This window comes from Triplophysa dalaica, chromosome 23, assembly GCF_015846415.1.
Source record: "Triplophysa dalaica isolate WHDGS20190420 chromosome 23, ASM1584641v1, whole genome shotgun sequence".
NCBI lineage: Eukaryota > Metazoa > Chordata > Actinopteri > Cypriniformes > Nemacheilidae > Triplophysa > Triplophysa dalaica.
This window is the reverse complement of record NC_079564.1, coordinates 18,024,988-18,050,299: the sequence shown is the minus strand read 5'-3', so window position 1 is coordinate 18,050,299 and position 25,312 is coordinate 18,024,988. Positions and strand designations below refer to the sequence as shown.

At 37.8% G+C, this 25,312-nt stretch overlaps 1 protein-coding gene across 5 annotated transcripts in view; it reads right to left on the bottom strand.

The window, feature by feature from the left end:
- The window catches only part of dnah3 (dynein axonemal heavy chain 3), a 29,890-nt gene extending 16,762 nt beyond the window's left edge, over nt 1-13,128 (bottom strand). Inside the window, exons 1-26 of one of the 5 annotated variants that reach the window (XM_056737920.1) lie at nt 12,989-13,128; nt 12,307-12,396; nt 11,988-12,171; nt 11,719-11,782; nt 11,489-11,618; nt 11,219-11,408; nt 10,079-10,274; nt 9,875-10,000; nt 8,131-8,326; nt 7,640-7,819; nt 7,236-7,369; nt 7,045-7,141; nt 6,731-6,909; nt 5,731-5,915; nt 5,544-5,667; nt 5,304-5,460; nt 5,084-5,228; nt 4,668-4,879; nt 4,482-4,573; nt 4,282-4,396; nt 2,489-2,605; nt 2,159-2,338; nt 1,898-2,034; nt 1,625-1,826; nt 1,445-1,537; nt 1,251-1,361 (exon numbers count right to left, since the gene is read on the bottom strand). In XM_056737920.1, coding sequence (XP_056593898.1) covers nt 1,251-1,361; nt 1,445-1,537; nt 1,625-1,826; nt 1,898-2,034; nt 2,159-2,338; nt 2,489-2,605; nt 4,282-4,396; nt 4,482-4,573; nt 4,668-4,879; nt 5,084-5,228; nt 5,304-5,460; nt 5,544-5,667; nt 5,731-5,915; nt 6,731-6,909; nt 7,045-7,141; nt 7,236-7,369; nt 7,640-7,819; nt 8,131-8,326; nt 9,875-10,000; nt 10,079-10,274; nt 11,219-11,408; nt 11,489-11,618; nt 11,719-11,782; nt 11,988-12,171; nt 12,307-12,396 — 3,636 coding nt within the window. In that variant the 5' untranslated portion in view covers nt 12,989-13,128. Of the gene's footprint in view, nt 1-1,250; nt 1,362-1,444; nt 1,538-1,624; nt 1,827-1,897; nt 2,035-2,158; nt 2,339-2,488; nt 2,606-4,281; nt 4,397-4,481; nt 4,574-4,667; nt 4,880-5,083; nt 5,229-5,303; nt 5,461-5,543; nt 5,668-5,730; nt 5,916-6,730; nt 6,910-7,044; nt 7,142-7,235; nt 7,370-7,639; nt 7,820-8,130; nt 8,327-9,874; nt 10,001-10,078; nt 10,275-11,218; nt 11,409-11,488; nt 11,619-11,718; nt 11,783-11,987; nt 12,172-12,306; nt 12,397-12,601; nt 12,652-12,988 lie in introns of those variants that run through there. The other 4 variants (XM_056737922.1, XM_056737923.1, XM_056737921.1 and 1 more) reach the window with 4 other exon arrangements.
- Nucleotides 13,129-25,312: the final 12,184 nt, after the last annotated feature.

Below are 25,312 nucleotides of genomic sequence, written 5' to 3'. Positions count from 1 at the left end.
GCCGGGGTGGAGGAGGGATGTTTAATCTTAGGAGATAGAGCAGGTAAGATGGTTTCCCTATTTATTAGCGAGCTCGCTATAGAGCTGATTGTGTATACGCTGTGATTGCTGATTATAGACCAGACGGCTGATTATATGCTCCGGCTCCCCCCGAACTTTGTAAATTAAACATCATTTAAAGTAAACAGAGGTTGGAGCTCATCCAGGGTTTGTTGATCGTAGTTTTATTTAAATTCGAGTTGTGTTGAACCACTGAAATTTAAACAAAGATAAACAATCATGGATATTTAAAATGTCATCTGCGATTCATTTTATCCGCCATGATGGGTTTGCCAGTGTAAAAGGTAATAAACAGCTTGTGCATTTAATAGAAATGTAATTTTGCTATTTAAAACCTCTCAATTTTCTCTCAGGATGTCAGTCATATCCTGTTTAATCACAGACGTTGTGCTTGTGTGTTTTGGATTAATAAGCAGGGCATCTTAAACTTGACGCTTCACAGCCGACTACCCAGTTTATAAAACCGCCGTGCCCTCACTCTGTGCTGAGTTGTTATATTTATTTCCATTTTATCTACTAAAAAACATTACACTTAAGCACATTCTTAATTATGTGTCTGTTTCCGATCAGTTTTCCGCACATTGTATTATAGATATGTTTTTAATTATTTAAACCTCCTCAGTATAAACTTTAAAGTTAATCCCCAAATCAGAGTTTAAAATAATAGTCAAATTAAAACCTGGATCAAATGATATCTTAAATATAAACCTGATCATTTTTTAAACAAAGTTTACAGTTTGGTGCAACACAATTATAAATAATCCTTGATTTAATCTAGATTTAGACCTAATCCTTGTTGCTGCAACCCACCCTTTGTTTATAATAAGAGCTGTCAAATGATCACCATTAATCGCATCTAGAATAAATTTGTGTTTACTGTGCATATTAATTTCATATTTATAAACAAATATACATAATTTGATTATTGGTTAATATAAATAAATACAAATCCTAAATATGTAAAAATGTATGTGTATGTGTTTATAAATACAAAATTAATATGCACAGTACACAGACAATATGTAAACACAAACTACCATTCTGAATGCGATTAATCATTTGACAGTCCTATTTATAATATAAGGTGCAGTATCACATTTAAAATCATCTGTATGTGTGTGTGTGTGTGGGGGGGGGGGGGTTGTCTGTGTGTGTGCGCGTGTGTGTGCATGCATGTGTGTGTTGCTCACATGAAGAGTGTTGGTCTTTATAGCTTCAGACACTTCACTGGTCCAGAAAATACAGGATGCACAGATCACGACCTGACCCGGCCACTGCAGCACCCACTTTATCCTGGGCACCTGAAACACGTGTTAGCACACATATACACATATGACACACTCATCATGTTTTACTGAACGTGTGTGTGTGTGTGTTTGTGTACCTCCGGGTACTGCTCCATTCCCTGTTTGATGACGTCTCTAATGCTGCTCATCATCATGTTTTCAACCTCCAGAAGCCACTTTTCAACCATTCCCTTAAACACAAAACACACGTGTCTAAAACATAATCTGACATCTAGGTAATCATATCACACATTTCATATGTCTTTCTCTCTCTGTACATTGGCTTTGACTGGGTAGATGGTCTGTATTAAGGGAACGGTCTCTTTCTCTGAGCTGATCATTCCTGTGATCTCCATGTCTGCTGTGAACTCTAGTTTAGCGATACCCTCAAAACACTTCTTAAGATGAGGCTGAACGCGCAGAGGATCCTTCGTCTCTGACAAGATCTCCAACATCTCATCGTTAGACAGGAAGAAAAACCTAGACAGGGGAGAAAGTTTAGAGACATTGTGTTGAAATCATTTCAATCATCAGACTGATTGTTCTCTCACCGTGGGAAGAAGAGTCTCTTTTTCTCTAGGTAAGAGTTCAAGCCATGCTGGATCTCCTCAAGGAAGGTGTTGGACTCCTGAAGGCGACGCAGCATGTTGGGCTGCTCTGTCGCCACCAGCACATGCGTGTCTTTTAACTGTAACACATGTGACACAACGTGCCTAGTAATGTCAGATTCTCACACACATTCTGGTTAAAGAAATCTCCATAAAAAAAACTTCCGACACAACTTTCTGCGATCAGTAATAATCCCAACAGACCGTCTCGGTGATGATGGTCCTCCAGTAACTGTCCACAATGGAGAACTTGCGTCCGTTCTCTGGCATCTGAGCGATGATGTCTTCAGAGCTGAAAATGGATTCGAGATACATCCACATGGCCTGACACTGCAGCATGGCATCTATGATCTCTTGCATGTTCTGCAGCTTCTCCTCCCACAGCTACAGACAGACAGAACGAGACAGAGAAACATTCACAAATGACCATAATCATCATACAACAGACAGAGAACATTTCATGGAAATAAACTAGAAGTTGTCTCAACATGAATCAGTGATGTGTTTTTGCTTGTGTGTGCTGTGTGATGACACCTTTGTGTCAGACTCGATGGGTTTGATGAACGGAGATCCTCTCATAGTCTGAGTCTTAATGATGTGATCGTCCAACAGAAGCTGAATATCATCCACAGCAGATAAAACACTTGTACCCTTCACACACAAGCACATAACATAAATCAACATTTTAGTATATTACATTGTTTTATCTTCAGGTCAGGCTAGTGAGGGCATGAAAAATATTGAAAAATATTTTAATAAATAAAAAAAAACAATATAAGGCATCATTCTATAAGGTTTATTTAATATATTTATGTTAATATTTTTCTATTATTAAAGGAATAGTTCACCCAAGCTATAAAAGTGGACAACTTCTTTGATTTGAAAACATTGACTGCAGAAAACAAGGTAACCAAGCCTATTTTACACTAGTTAGCGATTCTATAACCTTCAAACTCTTCTGATATATTTTTTTTCTAATAAACAAATGATGTTCTTCCATATCAACCCAGAAAAAAATTATTAATAGTCTAACTGCTTTCAAGACAGAAAGCTTTCAGACAGCAGTCGGCTTCAAACAATATGCATTTGTTGCTATAATTTACACATTCATAAATATTGTCTCTACAAACTGTACCTACATCAACAATGTTTTGCTAATAATAGAAAATGAATGATCACAACACAAAAATAGTAATGTATTTAAAATATACATTTTATGATATGGCTTATAATTTATCGTGCATCCCTACTTGGAGCGATTTTCAAGCATAGAAAAATTTGAGGTGACCGCCTCAGACAAATTTTGTGCTACCCCAGTCTCTCAGCAAAATTATGTTGTGTTTCTTCACAAAAAACACTGTGTCTATTCAACAGACTGTCATTTGTAACTGCAGTTGCACTCCAATGAGGCGCTGTTTCGTTATCAGCCCAGTGAGGCGTTGAAGACTTGTAGTGCAAGAGCTAAGAGGAGCTGTATTAGCTGTTTCAAGGCTTTTCACATGAATGTAGTTTGCTTTGCATCGAACTCGAAGTACGTACAATTTCTTAAAAGGTTTCTTAAATTAACATGGCGGACATCATTGTGTAGTTTTAATAACTGTGCAGTTGGCTCCTTGAATCAGCGTTATTCACAGTACTGAACACAGTGAGTAAGTAAGTATGAACACACATTGCGTTCAGAACGACTCGCCACAAATGACTCCTTTGAACCGATTCGATTGGACTGTTGTGAATCATTCAAAGCTCAATGAACCTCAAGAGAACGCAGGGTGTGAATGAGCTTCGCTCATTTAGTAAGAGCGGTTATTTTAGTTAGCTACTGTGGGCAGAAAAGTTAGATAAAAAAGATAAAAAGCTTTCTGTTTGGTTAAATAAAAGTAATGTTTTATTTAACTTAATAATTGTCATTTTCAAGATAAATTTTTATGTTTTAATATGTAATGTGTTTGGTTAGGACACTTAAAGGTACGGTAGACTTACACGTGTGTGTGTGTACAACATAAGGATGGCACCACCTCCGTCTCATTTTGAGCCAGTAAAAACCCTGACTTTGTTTTTGGTAAACTATTACTTCTTCAAATGTAAAATAATGTATTCAAAAACAATAATATAAAATATAACATCTGTAACTCTACATTATTATGCACATTTATTAAAAAATAAAAAAAATATTTGTACTTATTTTGTCTTCTCAGCATTACTAAAAAGGTCTCAAAAGTGCTAAAAAAATAAAAGCTATTCATTGGTACATTGGACACACTTCAGCTGACCCGTGAGAATCAAACCCAACATGAAAATAAATGTCTATGGCGTGTACTCTGCTTTACCGTGTCTTTATAGGGAGAAAGCATTAAGCGTAGCTCCGCCCACTCTCGTTTCATTTTGTCCAGGGAGTTTTCTAGAGAATATTCTTTACTGGCTGTAGCGCCGATTTCTTCCATCCTGCAGAAGAGAGAGAGAGCGATAACACGACCTCTCACAGAAACATAACCAACAGTAACATCACCAGGTCAAGGGTCAGACTTACTTATCGTTGTACTTGGCCAGTCCGAGCTCCACCATCTGATGCAGAGATGATTCCCTGTCCGGTTTAACATCAACACCCACAACAGCACTGATCTGTGACAAACAAATCATACATTCAGAACACAACGAAAAAACCCAGCTGATTCACACATGAGATATAACACAGACACGTGTATTACTGATGTACCATCTCCCAGTGTCTGTCCTTTAATCCAGGATTGCAGACGGCCGTCAGAACGTGCAGATGCTGTTTAAATTTATCAATCTTTTTCTTGAAGTTCTCAGCCACGCGTCCGGGTCCCGTCCGATCTGAGAAGAGCTTTGTGAGTTTGTACATGCTGCGCCACATGTTTCCTAACTCCTCTGATATAGTCTCCGCATTCAGACCCAGCAATGGACCTGAACAAAACCCACGGGACACAAAAACACAGGAATTTTTTGTAAGACATTTGTAGATCACCATTTGGAAGCCATGGATTTGAGTACATTTAATGAGAAACTTTTGAGTTTGTATTGAGATCTTCAATAATATTGACTTTTGTCTCTTCTGAATCTCTTCTGAGTCCATAATAACATGAGTGTTTGTGCAAGTACATGTTGTACCATTCATCCACACATCAGATTTGGTGTGAAACTCAAGTACTGTGGTCCAGAGCTGCTCATATGGCTGTTTCCTCTCCATCAGTGTCTGTATAACAGGAAAGTCGCTCTGTTGCATGTCCAGCAGCCCCTGCTCTCTATTTACATCCTGACAAACACACATAAACACATGTGTTACACTTCACCAACACTTCACAACATCAATGTAATTTCATTCACAAACCTCGAGCTCCTTAGCGACAGTCGCCAAATTAATGCTGATCTCATTGAGCTTCTCAACGTTGTTCTTCATCTCCTCTAAAGTCATCTTCTCTTTCACCTTAAAGATGTCAACCTCCTTTTCTATATCCTTCAGTGTCCTGTCCGTCAACTGGGTCAATCTGACAATAGAAACGTGCGCTTGTTGTCAGGTTAGTGTCACATGTTTATGTTGTGTTTGGCGTGCGTGTCAGAGTGCGAGCACCTGTTGGTCAGATTCAATCCAGCTTTGTGTCTCTGATCTTCCAGTTGTGTTTTATTGAGCTGAAGTGAAGACAGAATCTCTCTGGGCCAGTTGATCACAGTGCTGAACAGCTTTATATCCTCCGCTGTCAAGATGCATTTATGTCATGTGTGCATTTATTATTATCTGATGAAAAAGAAGTTTGTACCTGTCAGAGTTACATAGTCCAGGAGGAAGAATAGTCGTCTGGCGGCCTCCTCGGTCTCATGACCCAGTTTGTACACCATCACATCACTGGTGTGTTTCATGTACTGAATTAATGCCACCAGCTCCTCTGTGCAGCTCGGCCTGCTCAGGATTCTGTCCACTATCTCATCGTATCGATGGCAGATTCTAGTTCACGATGACAGAGAAATCACATTGATCATTGATTGATTCTGATCTCTCTTTTTCTTACTTAAAGCAACAACAGAAAGTTCTTCGACCTTAAAATAATCTCTCTAAAAACAATAAATGTTTTATGGTCAAAAGTTGCTGATTCCTTAGTTCATGCACATGGACTAATGTTATCGTTATCTATAGTTACTATGCTAGGCACTATTATGGCACTATTATTCCCATAGCAAGTTGAGTGTAAGTAAGTGATTGCACCTGTTACACATAGCACAACGCCTTTCCAAAAATATAACTACAGAAAATGATTGCCGTTGGTTACTTAACACATTCAGGTCCATGTGTTGTGTTTTGGGTGACTGCAAATGTGTTATGTAGTTAACGTTAGCTGCTGTGTAACTAGCACACTATGCGTAGCGGCTAACAACCATGAGTTGGTACATGCACAGTTTAGGAGGTGACATGACGGTTTCTGCTCAGTCAACAAATTCACTTTATTGCGCTGCCCACGTGGATGCTTATACAGCGGCAGTATTTTTACGACATTGGTAACAGACAATTCCGCTTATCAACAACATGGTGGAACCATACGCAAAAGTTCTCTGCTGTTGCTTTAAAGGCAACATAAGTCAACATTCACACCCATGTTACAGTTGCAATGGGATACATGTCTAAAACTACAATGTTTAGTGAAAACAAAATTTAGAGTTAAACTTGATTCGATGAATTAGGAATTGACTGTAATATGAAAATCATATCATGATATCATATCATAATAATTTTCCTTTAAGGTTGTGAAGAAAGTTTAGTCTCACCTCTTGTTAAGTCCTCGGTTCTCCTCCATAATGAATGTGATGAGGACATCTATGAGATGCCCTGCTTTGTCACACAGGTCTTGGTTGAGGTTCACCGCGTCCAGGCAGAACAGTGACAGCGGAACGGTCACATGCAGAGACGCGATGTCCTTCCTTAGGTTCTGCACAACTGATATTTTCTACAAGACACAGAAGAAAAAACTATTGTCAAAGTCTTTGCTTTCACCCCTGTGTTGCCTAAAAGGTTTATACAGGTATATACAAACTGTTCAAATCTTTGGTTTGAAACGTGTGTGTGTGTGTGTGTACGGTACCTTAGTAAATGCCTGCAGTGAGTGTTTAGCATTGAGGAACTCCATTATGTCTTGTACATCCAGTGCTTCACTGTAGGTCTTGTATACATCCACATACCTACAGTGCACAACACATCACACATTCACTACAGACACTACAGTGTCATTTGGCACATGACTCATGAGTTGTGATTCTCCAAAAAATACTGAACCTCTGAGGTCCGATGGTGTTCCTCTCAAAGATCTCTCTTGCTCTGTTCATGATGTCCAGTACAAATGTCTCGTCGGGTCTCACTGACCACAACATGATAGAGTCTCCAATATCTGGGAACAGCTTACACTCCACCTGTAGAGAAACACAAACACACATGTGTATTCACACACACTTTTTCTGACCCAGTCTAAATGCACAGATTCACTGATTATTATGGCAGCTAGTGGTGTTTTGGTTGTGAATGAATCTTTTTTCGAACACTATGTTTCTAGTGGTTTTTATTTATTTTGGATCATGTGCCCACAAACTTAAACTACAGGACAAGCAAAAAGCATGAAAGTGTGGGCTTCAAAAACAAGAGAAATCATTGGAAAGCTTTGTATATTTTTTATGTTTATATACCCGTGGTATGTCATGTGCGCTGGTGATGATCTTTGTAAACGCTTGCTCTATGAGCTCCCAGCAGCTCTGCAGTGAAGGTTCAAATATGATTCTAGGCTCCTCGAATCTTAACTTCACCAGTAACACCGGACGCTGTGTGTACTGGAGTTCATCAAAACACTCGCCAAAATCATTTCCATTCTGCCAGAAACACAAACACAGAATAAAAACACAAACATTTAAATATCAAAGAAGATCTTGCTTTTACATCGGATTGGATGATTTATAAAGACAAACAGATTTGAATATCAGATTAATTTGGATCTGACAATAATACTTTGTTCATAATTACTGTAGATGAACAAATGGTGAAAGAACATTATTCATTGACTATTAGGGTACAGTCATTTTAAGCCTGTATATATCTGTATGCAGTTCTCAAACACACAATGTTGTTTACAGTATTTACAGTCTGGAACGCAGAGAGTATCAGATGTTACTGGACCTCATACCTGATGCAGCTGGAGAAACTGCAGCAGGTCATGCAGTGATGCAATAACCAGACTTCGCAGCTGCAGTGACATCAGCGCAGCCACACAGTTCAAGAGCTCACAGATCTTTACAGGAGCAAGACTTGCTTTCTTTGGCACCAGTGGCAGCCATGCGTCTGCAAACTTCTCGAAGAGAGAAACACAGTGCGGCAACCAACTGCACAAACACAACAGTAACAATGTCCCTTTATTATAATATCACATTCTGCTTTTTTCTTTTACTGATTGGTAGAAATTTACAGGAGCAATGTGGAGATTTTAGTGGCATCTAGTGGTGATGTTGTGAATTGCAACCAACAGCTCACTCCATCCCCCCCTTCCTTCTGATGTGGTGGCTGACACAGGACTATGATGTCATAATGTTTTCGCCCCTTTGCTGAAGGAGATAACGTATTTATAAAGCGTGTTGTTAAAAACAGTTTGTCCGTTTAAGGCTACTGTAGAAACAACATGGTGATTGTAAAGGGATCCACGGTGTAGTTAGGAGTAGCTGATTCTAAGATAATAAAAACATACGGCATCTTTATGTATTTCTTTATACATCTCTGACCACATAGTTTTGCATATGATATTGCATTTTTGTCAATAGATCATTAAAAAAACCCGCACTGTACCTTTAAAAGTAATTAGTTCTTAAAACACCATTTAAGATTTTTTAACAACATTTTCTTTTTAAAAACCATCTTAAACACTTCTCTTTCAAATACTTTATGTGGTCCCTTCAGCAAAAAAGGAGCAACTTCTGTGTCATTACCTTCACCCAACAGAACTGCAAGAAAATTCTTTCCCAAATTCTCCCTTTTATTATTTATTGCACAAACAAACAGATCCCATCCGATCTCACCCTAAACTTACCATTTCATTTAAATTAAGTCATTAAGCAGAAACTTTCAGCCAAAGCGACTTACAAATGAGGCAAAATATGTCAGACTGTTGTCTCTTAATAAAACTGGGATATAACATTTGAACATTTGAATTTGAATTTGTTTCGATTTCTTTCTAATGTAAATATTTTCTAAATACAAGCACATTGTTTGTTGTGGCAGTTCCATTGACGCCGAGCTTGTTAAAGTTTCGCTTAACTTCCTTCTTCATTCAAGAGTTTAAAGGCTTCTATTGTGTGCATGTGTCTGGGTAGCTTGAGAAGACCATGGATACAGAACGAGGAACAAAGGTCTCCAGGGTGAAGAGAACGATTCAAACAAAACCACACTCACACGCACACACGTATTCAAACACATCAACACTCCAGAAGAGACACGCTACACTGTGTGTGACAGCATTAGCACTATTGACTGCAATAAAAAATGCACAAAAAATACAAGCGGATACATCATTAACGAGTGAATTTGTTTTTGTGACCTGCAGTCTTTTCATAACACCGCTGCTGTTTTCTGCAGATCTATATTTATAGTTTTGTGACAGCGCTGCTCTTCTATTGAATGTGTGGAAAGTTGTAATTACAGAGCAAGATTCAGGTGACTACAGTGGAAGGTTTAGAGAGTTCACACAGAACATGAGAATGGAACATACAGTACAGTCACAGCTCATATGTCATGTGTCTCACTGTACCACCATTCAATCTTTCCTGATTCTCTCACCGCACCACACTCATGTTATTTACACCACACAAATCAACAAATAAAACAACACACACTGACTTTTTGTCCCTTTATACAACATACATGAACAGAACGGCTCTTACTTGTTAAGCAGTGCATCTCGGGTGCATTGGCACTTATTGCACACCAACGTCTCAAATTCAGCCGGCAGGAGAGGAAGATCAGTGGAGAGAAGATCCTCCAGGCGCACAAACCTCAAAGAGGAGAAGCTGCAGAGAAGCAGACAGACAGAAGATGATTATGAAATCGAGTGTGATGTATAACATGATGGGATGAGTGATCCTGACCTGCTCATCCAGAGCTTCTGTAGATGACGCAGCATTGGGTTCAGGGTGTGGAGGTTCTCCTTCAGCCAGCTGTGAGTCTGCTGATAGCTCTCAGACCAGGGAACAGGCGCATGGATGACAAACGTTGGAAAGAGTTTGGGAACGGCGGATATTGACAGACGCACTTTCTCCTCCGGATCTAGCAGGATATAATCGACTGTAATACAAGCAAGCAGAATGAATTCACTCACTGATCACAGCAGTCCTACATAATACAGTATCATGAATTAGATGACAGTTTCAAACACTGAATGTTTGGAACCAACCATTTATAGGAGATGATGCCATTTTATGAGCATTACTTGTAACGCCAGGTCATTTCTACTGAATAAACTATTAAAGGGGTCATATGTCTCGGATAAAACGAATATTATTGTTTTGTTTTAGATGTAATGTAATGTGTATACACGATTTAAGGTTCAAAAACGCTGTATTTTCCACACACCGTGCATGTTTGTATTTCCTCTTTGCCCCGCCTCTCTGAAACACACAGATTTTTTACAAAGCTCATGGCTCTGAAAAGCGAGGTGTGCTATGATTGGCCAGTTAACCGGTGCGTAGTGAATACTGCAAGCGTGTGATGGAAATGTAGCGCTTCTTACCATTTTTGGAACATCAGGTTCCTCTTCAATAGTACTGACAGGTACACACACCTTACTTGCATTTACATTTGGGCGGTCTTAGTCAAATCAGACCATCAACTGACGTAGATTTGTGGGGGTGTGGTTGCACAAGGTGTTTCAGGCAGCATTCGCAGCATTCGCTTTTAGATAGAACGCATCTTTTGTATCCTGACTTTAATTTTGCAGTTTTACAAGTCTGATACATGCATGGGCAACACACCAAAGACACAGAAAAACACATGTTTGCGGCAAATACTAAGGGAGTCAATGGGGGACGAGATCTGCTCTGTTGCTGACATTCTTCCACATATCTTCCTTTGTGATTAAAAGTACAACGATACAGGTTTGGAACAATCAGTGGGTGAGTAAACAGTGACAGAATTTTCATTTTTGGGTGAAGTATCACTTTAAAGCATTTATTCACAAATCACGGTTTGAAAGCTGCACTATCCATTCTAGATAGTGTTCTGTGTCATACCGATGCTCTTGCGGAGGCTGAAATCATAATCGCTCTGGACCTCCTCCAGATGTTTCCGCATCCTCTGCATCTTCCTCTCGTCGCCGTGGAAATGGCTGGGCACCAACTGCAGGATGTTGCTGATTTGCTCTTGTGGTTGGGGGGCCAACATGTGACCATAAATACCCTCATGAATATAGTACATGTACCTCTAAGAGAAATCAAAAGGACAAGAGACTAAATTAGTTTGGATGGACGGATGGGAGACGGGTGGGTGTAACTGACACTGACCTCTAACTCTCTCTCTGTGGGCTCTCCCTTATTTTGTAGTCCCTCTTGATGCCGCATAATGTCAAGTTGCTGACATGGTGACAGAGGTGGCCTTTTAGAAATGTCAGAAAATCTATGGACAATGTCTCTGCTGTAGGATTTAATAAACAAATATGCATACATTGACAAATATTTATTTGTGTGTGTTTGTGTGCGTGCACGTGAGTGCGTGCATGAGACATCACATTTACCTTTGCGTTCGGGCTGTAGTTAGTCTCCTGACGGCCCTCCCCACACCAGAGACATCACAGTGCACTGACAGAAAGTTAAAGTGGGACACATTGAAAGAGTTTGTGTTTGTGGTCACAGTCGGTATTACTGTGTCAGTAAGATTCTACACAAACTGTAGTAAAACCAACAATCTTAAGTTTAGAGCGTATGTTTTGACTTTTCGTACATTTTGAAACTAAAGTGAATGTACTTTTGACACATTTGAGATAATCTTTGAGTTTTAGGATACGAGGCGTCTGCCAGTGACTCTTGCGATGAAGATGTTCTATTTTTAAGTGTTGGGCTTTGAGTCTGTAGTTGTTCCCGATAGAATCGCAGGGATTTCTGTGGAAGCGCAGCTCTTTATACGGCACCGCTAGAGTCCGTGAGTGACTCTGCAGGATGGGCGGATATTCACTGTTACGTACAGACATCTGAAACACCACGGAAAGCAAGATCAGAAAACATCCAAGGTGAACAAGATGAACTTACATGCTCTAAATGAGAAATCTTGACAAGCTGCACTTTTGCTCATGTAAATACTGAGACCCCCCCCCCCAGACACACACCTGATAGAGTTTAGAGGGCTCCTGGGATGAAGGTTGGGGGCGGAGTCTAGGGAACACCCCAAAAACAGGTGTATCTGCATCTTTATTCATCTATGAAAAAACACATTGTTAAGCAATTGAACATTTTATTTTCTGTGCTAATTCCACACTATCTATATCTAGAATATTTGCAGTGATTGATAATCATTTATTTTAAAAATTAGGGGGAAATAAAAATAGTTACTGTTAAAATGACACTTTAAACTGTAAAAATACATTTGATTCACATTTTAAGTTATTACAGATGAATACACACAATTTTTGATTGTTAAGATGTACTGTCTATTCAGGCAGCCCAGTGTCTTCCCTAAGTAGACAAGCTTCCTCTGACAGATCCCTATGTCCAAAATAAAGTCTAGGTAACTGTGAGGCTCGTGATGCCCAAAGATTCTTCCTCCCAGTCAGTTGACTTTGAATCTCAAACAGGTAAGCTCACTATGTAGATCATCTCACTATTCTATCTAAAAATCAACCTCACTTTTATACACATATTGAAAGTTGAAAATAATGCTGTCTGGACAAGCAGCTCATTCAATAAACACCTGTTATATTATATTCGTGTTTACAGTATCGTACAGGCGAAATGGCTTTGGTATTTAAAAAAAAACTATATAATATACAGAAACTGCTTAAACAGTCTTACCTTTAATTACTCTTCATATCCGATCAATTTTCCTGAACAAATAAATCATAAACGGATTTATTTACCACACATTAGGCGCAGTATTACCGCGACAGCCGTTGGTTTTGACGTTTCAAATCGCGCACCATCGTAACGTCCCGCGTCGTCAATATAAACAGTTTCTTCACGCGCTTTACTTTACATGGTTACCTACACATCAGCTCTTTGTTGAGCTGCCTGACATACATACATACATACATACATAAATAGTTTACTTATAAACACAAGAATATGTATATTAAACCAAACGTTCAATGATCGAAAACAATCATAAGTATTACAATAATTAAATAGTAAAAATAGTTGTAATTTCTGTTGTAATGCCATACAGTGGGCACACAGCGTCGCTGTTTCACTGAAATCTTTAAGTAACATTAGATGAGATTGTCTTGACAGTTTCTGAATAATTCAGAGAGACGTGTCTACTTATGTCTATGTTCAAATTGCTCAAATATTATTCATTTTTATTTTGGATACACATGGTTCATAGTGCTAAGCTGTATACTGAATATTCATTCAAATGTTGATCCCATGATAAGTGGGCCAGGCTGAAGGTCCAGCTAACTACCAATAGCTTTGCTTTCCCAGCATTATGTTCTCATCACTTACATAACAATTTATATGTCTAAATATTATCTACAAAAACCCAACTATAAAGCCCTGAACAAAAAGCCCAGTGAATAGAGTATGAAAAAAAGTGAGTGTTTGGATGCCATCTATATGCTTGTGTATTTCTATGTTCAATACACGTATTACATTGCATCACATTGTTTCAAAGCAACTTAACATATAAAAAGAAAACACAAAAGAGGAAAATTTAGCGAAAAGAGTACAAACAGAGAGGACCATCCTCCTAAAAGCAATGTTTGTGATAACATTTACTTTTATCAGAAATCAACTTTGCCTCATATATCAACTTAACAGAACAAGTTCATCTTTGTTCGTAAAGTAATGCAGAATCCTTGTCCCACATAATGGTCACTGGGCGCCTGCAATTCCTTACATAATAAAAGTCTCTCCGAGTGCCCTCTCTCCCTGCCCTGATTTAGATCTAATTATAGACACTAGTGACAAGCAGATACAATGCACTGTTTTTAGCAATGTGTATTATTTATATATATATATAACAAACTGTAACTGAACATGTGTGTGTGTTTTGAGGTCACGCTGCTAAACTCTCGAAATAAACACCTCAGAACTGGTGGAAGAAACAAGAAGAGACTAGTGTAATTTATCACCATTCCTCTACAGATCAATCACCTATAGTAACGATTGCATTATTTAAACAGAAGAGAGAGAGAGAGACTATTTGTTTCTGGTAAATCCTAACTTTCCTCTCCGATGTTCCAGGTTTTGTCCGCTCAGCATTGATTTCTCACTGTAACCACCTGCATGCCGCTGAAGAGAACTTAAAGACACTATTGATTATTCACAGATTTCTTATTCACCTACTTTCACTAACACAAAAGGTTATCAGTAGAAGTGATCAGACACTTGTAAGTAATCCAGGAGACCCAGATCAACTAACTTCAGCGCTGTCAACATCAAATAAGGATGGCTTCTGTGTTTACTCCTTCCACATGTCTAAACAAAGACTTTGGATTTCTCTCAGTCGAGCTTCACAACTAGAGATAGGACTAGATTACACCATAGATTACACTGGATCACACACGCCTGTCAAGACGACACTGACCGCCGCCACGCACCGTCAAATCATGCAGCGAGACCTGGAACATGTCTCAGATGTTCAACTAGTAAAGAGCATTGCAAAGGTTATGGGTTTGATCCCCAAAGATGCTTGCCAGATCACATAACACAATAAAATGTTAAACTGTGTTATATAGCATGATAACACATCAGTTCTTGAAATAGAAATTGTATGAGTGGGAGAGAGAGAGAGAGAGAGAGAGAGAGAGCAGTATGTAATTAGATGACTAAAGACTTAATTGTCTTTCATCTCTGAAGACATTTAGAACACACTGCTGTTTCAGCATGCAAATACAAAAAGACACATTCCTCCGCTCGCTCCCTCCCTCTCTCGCTCTCTTTATACAGTGAGAGAGTCAGACACTCTTTGTTACTGTGATACACTAATAACTTTAACTGATTTCTTAAACAGATCCCTCCAGGGCTATTAAACTAAAGGGGCTTTCAAACCAAATGTTTCTGTGTGTTTGAGTTCCGCAAGGATTGTATTTAATCTCTTTATTTAAGAAGTACACCTTCATCTCTAGAGATCCAGAACAGAAAGTTCACACAGAAAGCAATTCCGTGTCAGCATTTACTTTTTACGTATTAATATTAATAATTGTATGTATGATATTAGAAAGTAAAAATCTAATTTTTTCTCCTAGATATCAATGAGATTATATGGAAAGCAAGTGTCTCAGATGTTACTCCTGAGAAAAAAAGGGTCAGAAATCTTTCAAATGTGTCTGTCATTAGAGTTTCAGAAGAGATGTCAACAATGTGTCAAACTGAGCTCAGATTTGTTAAATCTGCAATCAAAAGACAATATATTGAAGATCTCAATATGAGCGCAAACATTTCTTATCAAATGTACCAAAATCCAGATTATTTCTGAGCATTCTTCAAAAAAATTAATGAATCCTTCTGAGTTTTATTATATTCCAAGACCTAGCAAACCTTAAGGTGGCTTCATTTTAACTTCACTTTAAGGGAACCTATCATGCCAAAATTCTATTTTAAATGCTTCTTGAAATGTTGATTTAGTTGCTGTGAATCTCACGTCATCTATAAGAGCCACAGGGTTCAAACCGCAGACAAGCCCCCAATTACACTACACCTGAGATCAGTGGGCGCAGGGGTGTGTGACAAGCGCTCCGTCTGTAGTTTTACACACAACGTGAACATTCATGTAACCTGATAATGACATGAAATATGAACATGCTCACATTCCTCGTCTCCCCCAACACACACACACACACACATGCGCATTGAATATTAATGCATCATGCTTTTCTTGTGGATTGGATGTAAACATGCGTGTGTGGTGTATGACACATGATCATCACTGCAGAGATGGGCTGCTCTTCTCTTAGAGGTTTAAAACTCGCCTGTCTGTAATATCACCTGCAGTAGTGGTGTAAATTAAAGTAGCGACAGATCGTAAGTGCTTTTTTGTTAATTACGGTTGTGTGTGTGTGTGTACGAGCGATGGAAAACTCATTAATGGGTCAGTTAATATTTGATGCCTGTTCTGCTGGTTTAGTTTACGAGTTGAGTGGGTCGTTGTGGTGATGAGGAGAGTGAGGAATAGGAAGCCGTCGCCGTGGTCGCCCAGTGAAAGTGAGAGAGGTGACCTAAAGGAGACCAGCGCTTTCATTAAAAAAGAAATGGAAAAAGTTTGCCAAAGCCAGAAACCTCAAACATGTGTGTGTTGTGTACATGAATTGAAAACATTTTTTTATACAAAATGTTGATGATAAAGGAATGCTAAGGAAGAGAATAAAGTCCAATGATGCCTGATATAGTCTTATAGTTTGTGTGTGTGTGTGCGTGTTTGTATCTGTACAGTATGTGGAGCGTGTTGCAATATGGGTCATCAGAAACATAGTCTTATTCCAGCCCAAAGATTTTTCTTTGTTGACACAATATCTCCTATGGCTATGTTTATGACGAAAGTCATGTTTAATAATAAAAATATAATAATAAAAAAGATCTTTAGTATTCTTTCCCTCGCCAGAAAAAACAGGATTACCTTGATAAAAACGTTTTCAAAAATGTGGAAGGAATAATAAAACAAGTGTCAAAGTTTTTTTATGATTTTTACGCATCAAGTCCTAAAATACATTTTCTATCCCAAAAACTCCTGTTTCAGTCAATATGTCACATTACACAATTAAAATTGGTTATGTTTTAAAATATACAGGTGTTGTTTCTGAAAACTGCTGAAATGTTCTAACTTTGTATAGCACTTCTTGTATTATTGCCTCCATAAGATTAATAACTTTTTTTCTCACTGTTGTCACTTGCAAACTGCTTGACTACAACCCATTTAAAGTAGCAGGATGACCAGCCTGATCTCACAGAAATTCCTAAAAACTATTTTACAAGGTGGCTTATTTGTATAAATTTGTACAAATTAGTGAATCCAACAAAAACACAATTATTAGCAAAAAAGCCATATTGAAGCCACTCCCCTCGTTCCCTCCCGTAACTCCAATAACTCGTATAATTTCGTATAGATTACTCACTTCATGAAATAGTTACAAATAACTGTGAGATTTTGTTGGCATGACATCATCATCCTACATGTTTTTATAATATGACATAGCAATTCAATTCTGTCTTTGAACCACTATTGATTACTAGTACATAACTTCACCTTCATTAAGTCGTTCAGCCTAGTTTCTAAAAACAACTTAGTACTGTACCATCCACATTCGATTTGTTAATTAAGGTTTTTCCATCCCAAAAGAAACATCACATCGGCTCTCCTCCGTCTGCTGACGTTCCCTCCTGAAACACAAACTCATTCAAGGTCAAAGGTCATCACAGTCATTAACACTAAAAGAAAACTGAAGGGTCTCCTTACACGTACCGTGACCTCTGCAGGCAGACCTGTCCCCATACAGCCCGAAATCCAAGAATCTCTCAGCCCTTCACCTCAAACAACACAAACACTTTAAGAGCTGTCAAGCCCGTAAAACTCTACATTGATAATAAAAGAAAGTAAGAGAGAGATGAAAAGAGAGAGATAAAGGTCTTTAAAAGCTCGCAGCGCTCCCGGTTTCCTCTCGGGAACGACAGTCCTAATGCAGAATGACATGCACTCTCTCTCTGTGAAGAAATGACACGAGCGCTGAATGAGACATCCAGTCGCTTGACGCTGACTTACACAGACTCCTGAAAAGGACTGAAAAATAAGTGAAATAAGTTACGTAATAAACTGAAGAGGGTAATATGGTTGAACGGAAGTGTTACATGCTTTTAGTAAAAGTGGATCAATTCCTTAATTTAATATACTTGAAATACTTATTGGTACAGCAGTTGTGTAGTACATGTATATATTGTGATGTGAAAGTGTGTTTGTGAGCATCAGGTGTGTGAACTGTGGGATGTAGCAGCTGTCATTAGTTCCCCTGGTGAACGTGGATCAGACGTGTAACCAAGAGATTGTAATGAGAGAACAGTCTGTAACACATCCGATTTTGTTTTTATTTGGGAGCTATGCAGTGTTAAAATGCAACAAATACACATTTATACTGTCACAAAAATAAACTTTATGAAGTGGAGGAAACACTTCTCATATTTAGTGTTGTTCATGTAGAAAATCCAATTAAACCTAATGGTATTTTTACGAAAATGCATTTGTTACTGTAGAAGTTAGGAGCCAACAAGACTGTACAAAACTATGAAACATAAAATAAAATACAATTCAGACTGGTAAAAAGGAACAAAACTAGAAATTGCAAACATTACATTCAGTCGACGTCATTATGTCATTATTAATTTGGACTCTATTCACTATTTGAAGGCTAAACAGTATTACACTAGTATATATTTATTTTTATTAAGTAAAAGCTGCCTGAATCTTCCTTTGTTGTCTGATATCACAAAATGAGACTCGACAAAATACTCCCTAAACAGATTCACAACTATTAGGCTTTCCCTGTAAATCATAAAAATTTAGCTATCCACTAATTTACTCAGAAACTATTACTCAAAATATGAGTGACTGCAGATGTGATGTGTCAGAGGAGAACTGGTCCTCCTGGCTGGGACTTAAGTTTTTTCTCCATTTATTCATCATTGGAGTTTTGGTTCCTTGCCACCGTTGCTGTGTTGACTTGCTCACCAGGAGACTGCTGATATAAGATAAATTTCTGCACATGCCCTTTACATTGCTTTTATTAGGATGGTCCTCTGTTTGTACTCTATACACACATTTTTTATATGTAAAGATGCTTTGAAACATGCAACACTGTAAAAGGCGTTACAAAAATAAACTTGACTGGACTTAACTATTTAATGAATATATTACAGGTGTTCAACAGATGTTCGGAAATTCTTCACAATGAGAATTTCGCACAAGTCTGCCACTAACACACCTGAAGATGAAAGACTGTGATATGATATGATCTCAGTGTTTGTATGTCTGATCCTAAAGCACTCATCGTAATTTGCCTTTCAGATGAAACAGTTATCGTTTTTAATATCACAGTTTTAGTTTTCTGGCCACCGAAGTTAAAATAAATGCTTGTTTTCTTCACTTACTGGACAGAGTGACTTTCAGACTGACTTAAAATAAATACATTACTTGAATAAAATGGTATATATTAAATGACTGAACTGGTAAAGGCACTTGTGTGGTCTGGTGTTGTGTGAATGTGTTTCTGAGTGACAGGAGAGATTGAGATGCTCTGACAGTAAAGGTGATTCCTGATGGTCTCATCATCTGCAAACTTTCAGATTTATACATTATGACAGGGTAAAAGTCGAAGAGAAGGGTCAGTGTGTGTGTGTGTAAGGACTGTCACAGCCTGTTTTGATATTTGTGTTTTGAGAAGACAATGTTGTGCAAGACACAGAACAGCTTTCTTGTGTCTTGTGATGTGGTCCTAACACACATATGCAGAGATTCTCACAGAACAGTACTATTGTGAGGTTGAGTGTAATTATTGGATGGCGGTGGATTGATATATATCGTTCAATATATAGTTATTTTGTACTGTACTCTGCTCTGGCTTTCCAGTTATTATCTCTGTTTCTTTTTTTGTTTGGTTTTCTTGACCTCAGCTGCGCGATCACACTCTATTTCTGCAATCACTTACACACAACCCACTGTCTTACAGCACCGCAGACTCACCCAAAATATCCCCTGCACCTGAAAACCTCTGGTAGCCTACATATGTCCTCTTCCTCTGTCACATGACTGCTTCTGTCCTCCACACACAGCGCTGAACATCTCCAGCATGTGCAAACCATGAGCTGATAACAGAAACACACAACACTCATAAATATTTGTAAACATACACTGTAAAAAATGCCTGTGAAATTAACAGTAAAATTCTGTTGTTTTCACACAAAAAACCTGTTATCAGAAAGTGTCTGTAAAAAATACAGAAAAACACTGTAAAATTGTCTGTAAAATTAACAGCAAAAATTCCATAGTTTTTACGGAAAAACCCTGTAAAAAATGCTGTGAAATTAACAGTGAAATTCTGTAGTTTTCATAGAGAAAACTGTTGTCAAAAAACGTCCATAAAAATACGGATAACATTGTCAAATTCTCTGGGAAATGAACAGTGAAATTCCAAAGTTTTCACAAGGAGTTTTTTTCAACGCCACAAACACTTTTATCACCTTCACTTACAGACACCACTGTCACTTTATTTCTGTTGCACGTCTACAAAAGTTCTAATTGAAAATTAACACAAGTTTACATGTCGATGGTTTTGTTGAGTCACCATTATGGTGAAGAGTGTTTCCTTTAGTTGTGGTCTTGACCATTTGCTTTCCATGTGAAGAAGTCTTTGCCCAGTTTTGACATCTATGAGTTGAAACACACTGACTCATGTGGGTGGAAAGCTCATATAAAGCCAACGCATTAAATTATTTGGGTTGGATAGTAAGTACATGTTCAAGAGTTTAGGTAGTGCTTTAAAGTTACTTATTGTCCTCATTTATGATATTGAATGAAATTAATTAATATACTGAATGTCTTTAACAGCACATCAAACACATGATAAATGTTCTAGCAGATATCTAGACTATAACAGTTTGTCTCAACAATGGTGACAACAGAAAAAAGATAAACGCTCTAAAGATAAACGCAATGCATTCTGGGTATCATCAAAGCACAAAACTCATCAATGACTCCCAGCATGCATTGCGGCTGTAAGCTTTTCATTTGTTAGTCACCCCTGTTGAGATTCATACACTGATTCTTGATGTCTGAGTCAAATAAAAAATGCAAGCTTTTTAACAGTTCAAAAATTAGATTGATTGTTGCATGAAATGTGAATTTTAAAAGCAAATTCATTGAGGCGTTTGTAACAAAAAATACAACAAGTAATTAAACAACATCCCAGATAAAGATTTAGTAAATACCTAATCACACTTTGATGTGATTTGCTACAAAACTATGTTTTATATAAAACAATGTCATAGCAGCACAAAGATAACTGTAAACTTATGTATGACGGCTGAAAGAGGCCAACTAAAGCAAACCCTGATCACAAAAACGGTGACTTTAAATACACCAATAAAGCATCAAGTCATGGCTGTTATGCTGCAGTCCCTGTGAAGCAGAAGTGATGATCGTCTTCAGTATTCTGACGTATTTACAAGATGAATAGTGGGTGTGGCTCATGTTTTCTACTGTGAATTGATTGGATGAATAAAAACAGGATGTTCCCGTAATGTTACGGTAGTTTACTGGCAACCACAGCTGCCGGTATTTTTTCGTAAAAACTACGGAATTTGTATTTTCTCTTTTCTTTTCGGATATTAAATGTTTTGTGAGTCACCACTATGCTGAAGAGTGGAGTCTGTGTTTAAGTCAAGGTCAGGCAATGAGATGCAGATGTCATGCTGCATGTTGCTTTGTTTAAATGTGACTTTGATGTTTTAATAAAGAATTACATAGAAATAAATTAAGTAAATGTTATGTTTTCACTTTTATGCATTTGGACCAAGTTTTCATTGTATATAAAGAAATGCTGTTGATATAAAAGACTAAAATGTATTAAGTTCATTCACAGCTTGAAGTTTGTGCCCTGAAGTTTTAAACTGTTTACGTTCTTTTCCTGTATTTTTTACGGAATTTTACTGGCAACCACAGCTGCCGGTATTTTTCCGTAAAAATTACCGAACATTTTTTACAGTGTATATAATTGTTTGTATACTAAGATAATGATATACTGTACTCCATGTTACATATGTTATGTGAAATATTGTTGCTGTTGAGTGAAAACTTCATATCTCATATACATACCTCATACTATAAAGCTCAAATATTTGCAAAGCCCACACAGGGTGACCACAAGTAATGATTTATGGGAAAAATTTAGTTTTCTTCCTGATACCAACTATATGTACCCAATAGCATATGACATTGAACCTGTGGATTTTACTGGATTTGCAGCAAAACATGACGTATTTGGAGTCTTTCAAATAGTGAGGACCACTTCAAATGTCCTCACACACACCGTTTCTGACATCTTTCTTTAAATCTGTCAGCACATTACTAGAAGTTCAGAACAACTTGAACAAACTTTCATTGCAGAGCAAAGATTTCGAACACGCTTCATAGACCTCTGTTGTTATCTACTAATATCTCGAATAATGATTATATGCTAACCCTAATCCTATGTTTACAATATTTGTTTTAGGAATCATAAAAATGTTTAAAATATTATGTTGTAGGAATTTATTTAGAATTTTTCAAGAAGGTTCACTATAGGAGTGATGTTTTGTTTCGTTCATGTCTGTAGGACAAATGGTGCAGGATGAGTGCATGCTGATATAACAGAAGATTTACAGGTTTGATAAAACACAGAGAGAGAGAAGCACCATGGGACAGGCCTACTTTTCAGATTAAAATAACTCAAAACCAGCAACACAAGGATGAGCAAACATAGCCTCCTGCATGTGTTTTTCTGTGTTTTCTGTGTGTGTGACACCTGGGCATTAACCTGGGACATGTACTGAGAGAAGCAGGTGTGTGTTTGTTTGTGTGTGTGTGTCCGGGTTTTATTTCTGGACATCCTAAAAACATCCTGCACCACAACCAGCCCAACATTTAAGTGAAACAGCAAAAATGTGCTAAAACATGTAGAGAATGATGTAACTGCTGAGCAGGTGAATAAACTTTTCTTATGTATTTATTTGGATTTGTGGTGCTGTCAGCGCTGAGATCACAGTTTACAGCGCCGCATGATAGCTGCCCACTGCTCAGGGTGTACATTTGTTCAAGATTGCTGTGCGTGTGTTCACAATACTGGATGGGTTAAATGCAAAGGTCACATTTCGGGAATGGGTCACCATATCTGACAAAAAGGTCACTTTCACTTTCATTAATACTTCTCTCTGTAGTTGCAGCAGTTCTATTATAATATGCCAGAGGAGAACTGGCTCTCCCGGTTGAGTCTGGTCTCTCCCAAGGTTTTTTTTCTCACACACTTGCATTTTAACATATTTGAACAAATATATTTTTTCCGCACGTTGTGGTATTATGGCAAATTATTCTGGTAAATTGTAATTTAAGGCTTTTAAAATTTTTTTTTTTTTTAAATAATAATATAACTAAATTAAATATAGTTCCATTGAATATTTTAAAGTTTCTGACAATCCACTGACATTACTTTCCTGTAGCTCAGTGGTAAGAGCATTGCATTAACAACGCAAGGTTGTGGGTTCGATCCCAGGGGATTGCAAATACCTATGTAAAATGTATAGGATAAAGCAATGTAAGTCGCTTGTATGCCAAATGCCTAAAAATAATGTAAATGTAAATGTAGTGTACATTGCATAGTGAACTTGCAATAATACCATGTATTTTAATTCTCTTTAATTTTTACCCTAGTATTAATTATATTCCTTTTTTATTTGATGCATGTAAAGCTGCTTTGCAACAATGAAAATTGTGAAAAACGCTATATAAATAAAATAGATTTTTTTTATTAAATAGATGTTCCTGTTTTCTCATCAAAAATTACTGGAAATCTCACAAAAAAATGACTTTTTCAGAAATAAAGACCAAAATTATGGATGACTTATTCACGAGTGAATCTAGCTGTTTATGTAGGTTCCACCTGATTTTGCCAAGTAGTTGATGTCCATATTTTATTGACCTAAGGACAACATTTTTATAAATAAAACCTAAACACACACCAAACCCCAACCCTAACCTTAACTTACCTCTAAAATCAGAGGGAAATGATAAGTGAAAAACAATGGTCTAGAAGCACCTAATCCTGGTTGGAAGTTTAAACTAAGAATAAACTGTAAACTTATTTCTAAAATCTGATTGGTTGATTTAAATGTTGTTCCAGGGTCAACATGATGTTGCCCTAAGGTCATCAACCACTTGGCAAAAACAGGAGAGCCTTTGTGTAGCGGGTAGAACAACGTGGGGCAACAAATCTAAAATCTGGTGTTTGGCCAAAAAACCAACACAACATCTTTTTCCACATTACAGTAATGATGGAGCGGGCTGACATAACACAAAATGTACTGTCTATTTCAGAAAGATGATCTTACACAATCACACACACGTGTAACCCTATAAAGACCTTTCTAATTACATTAGCTTTCTAATTTATATTTCCTCTATTAAAGTCATGGATGGGATGGGGATTAATTCACTAATGCTTGGATATCTGTTACTCGCTATCTTGATGCTATTGTGTGTTTTTGGCCGCAGTTTGATATGTCTTCTGACATACACACACGCAGGGGCGCTGATGGGAATATCACCCCCGCGAGGGATCGTCCGAACACCTGGCACCCCACGATCACACCCCGCATGGGGCCAAACAGATACACCGTCCACCTTCTAAGGGTTTTATGTCAACAGCTTTGACGTGACCTGATGTGACCCCAGATCAACTTTACAGTATCAGACTATTCAATCAGATGAAGAGAACAAACAAACAAACCTCAGCAAACTGTAGACTCTACATAAATCCATAAACTTGGACTGATTTGAATTTTGCTTCCAGGGAAGCAAAGCAGTCCTGTAGCTCTGTGGTAAGAGCATTGCATTAACAACGCAAGGTTGTGGATTCGATCCCAGGGGATTGCACATACTTAGAAATAGAATGTATAGGATAATGCAATGCAAGTCGCTTTGGATAAAAGCTTCTGCCAAATGCATTAAAAAAAATGTATGATAACTAATTGAGAAAAATATAAAGAGTAAAATATGTAGAGTAACCTGCAATTTTGACTCCTGAGATAGGCGCAGGCTCCCCGTGACCCGAGGTAGTTCGGATAAGCGGTAGAAAATGGAATGGAATGGAACCTGCAATTTTGTGTTTTAAACAGAGAAGGTTACAATAAAGTGTAGACAAATAATGGATAAAACAGGATACTTTTCAGTATTAAAGACACATACACACACAAACAATACAAGCAACAACATGAATAGAAAGGGTGGAAATGTCAGACACATTGATCACATTTAAAAACTCAACCCAGTAAGCAAACTAGTATATACTTCACGGCTGAGTTAACAGCCAGTTTACTCATCACATCTGGTATTATTAAACATCAAAACAGATCTAACCATCTTGGGTGCCAGCGAAGACCAGCAAA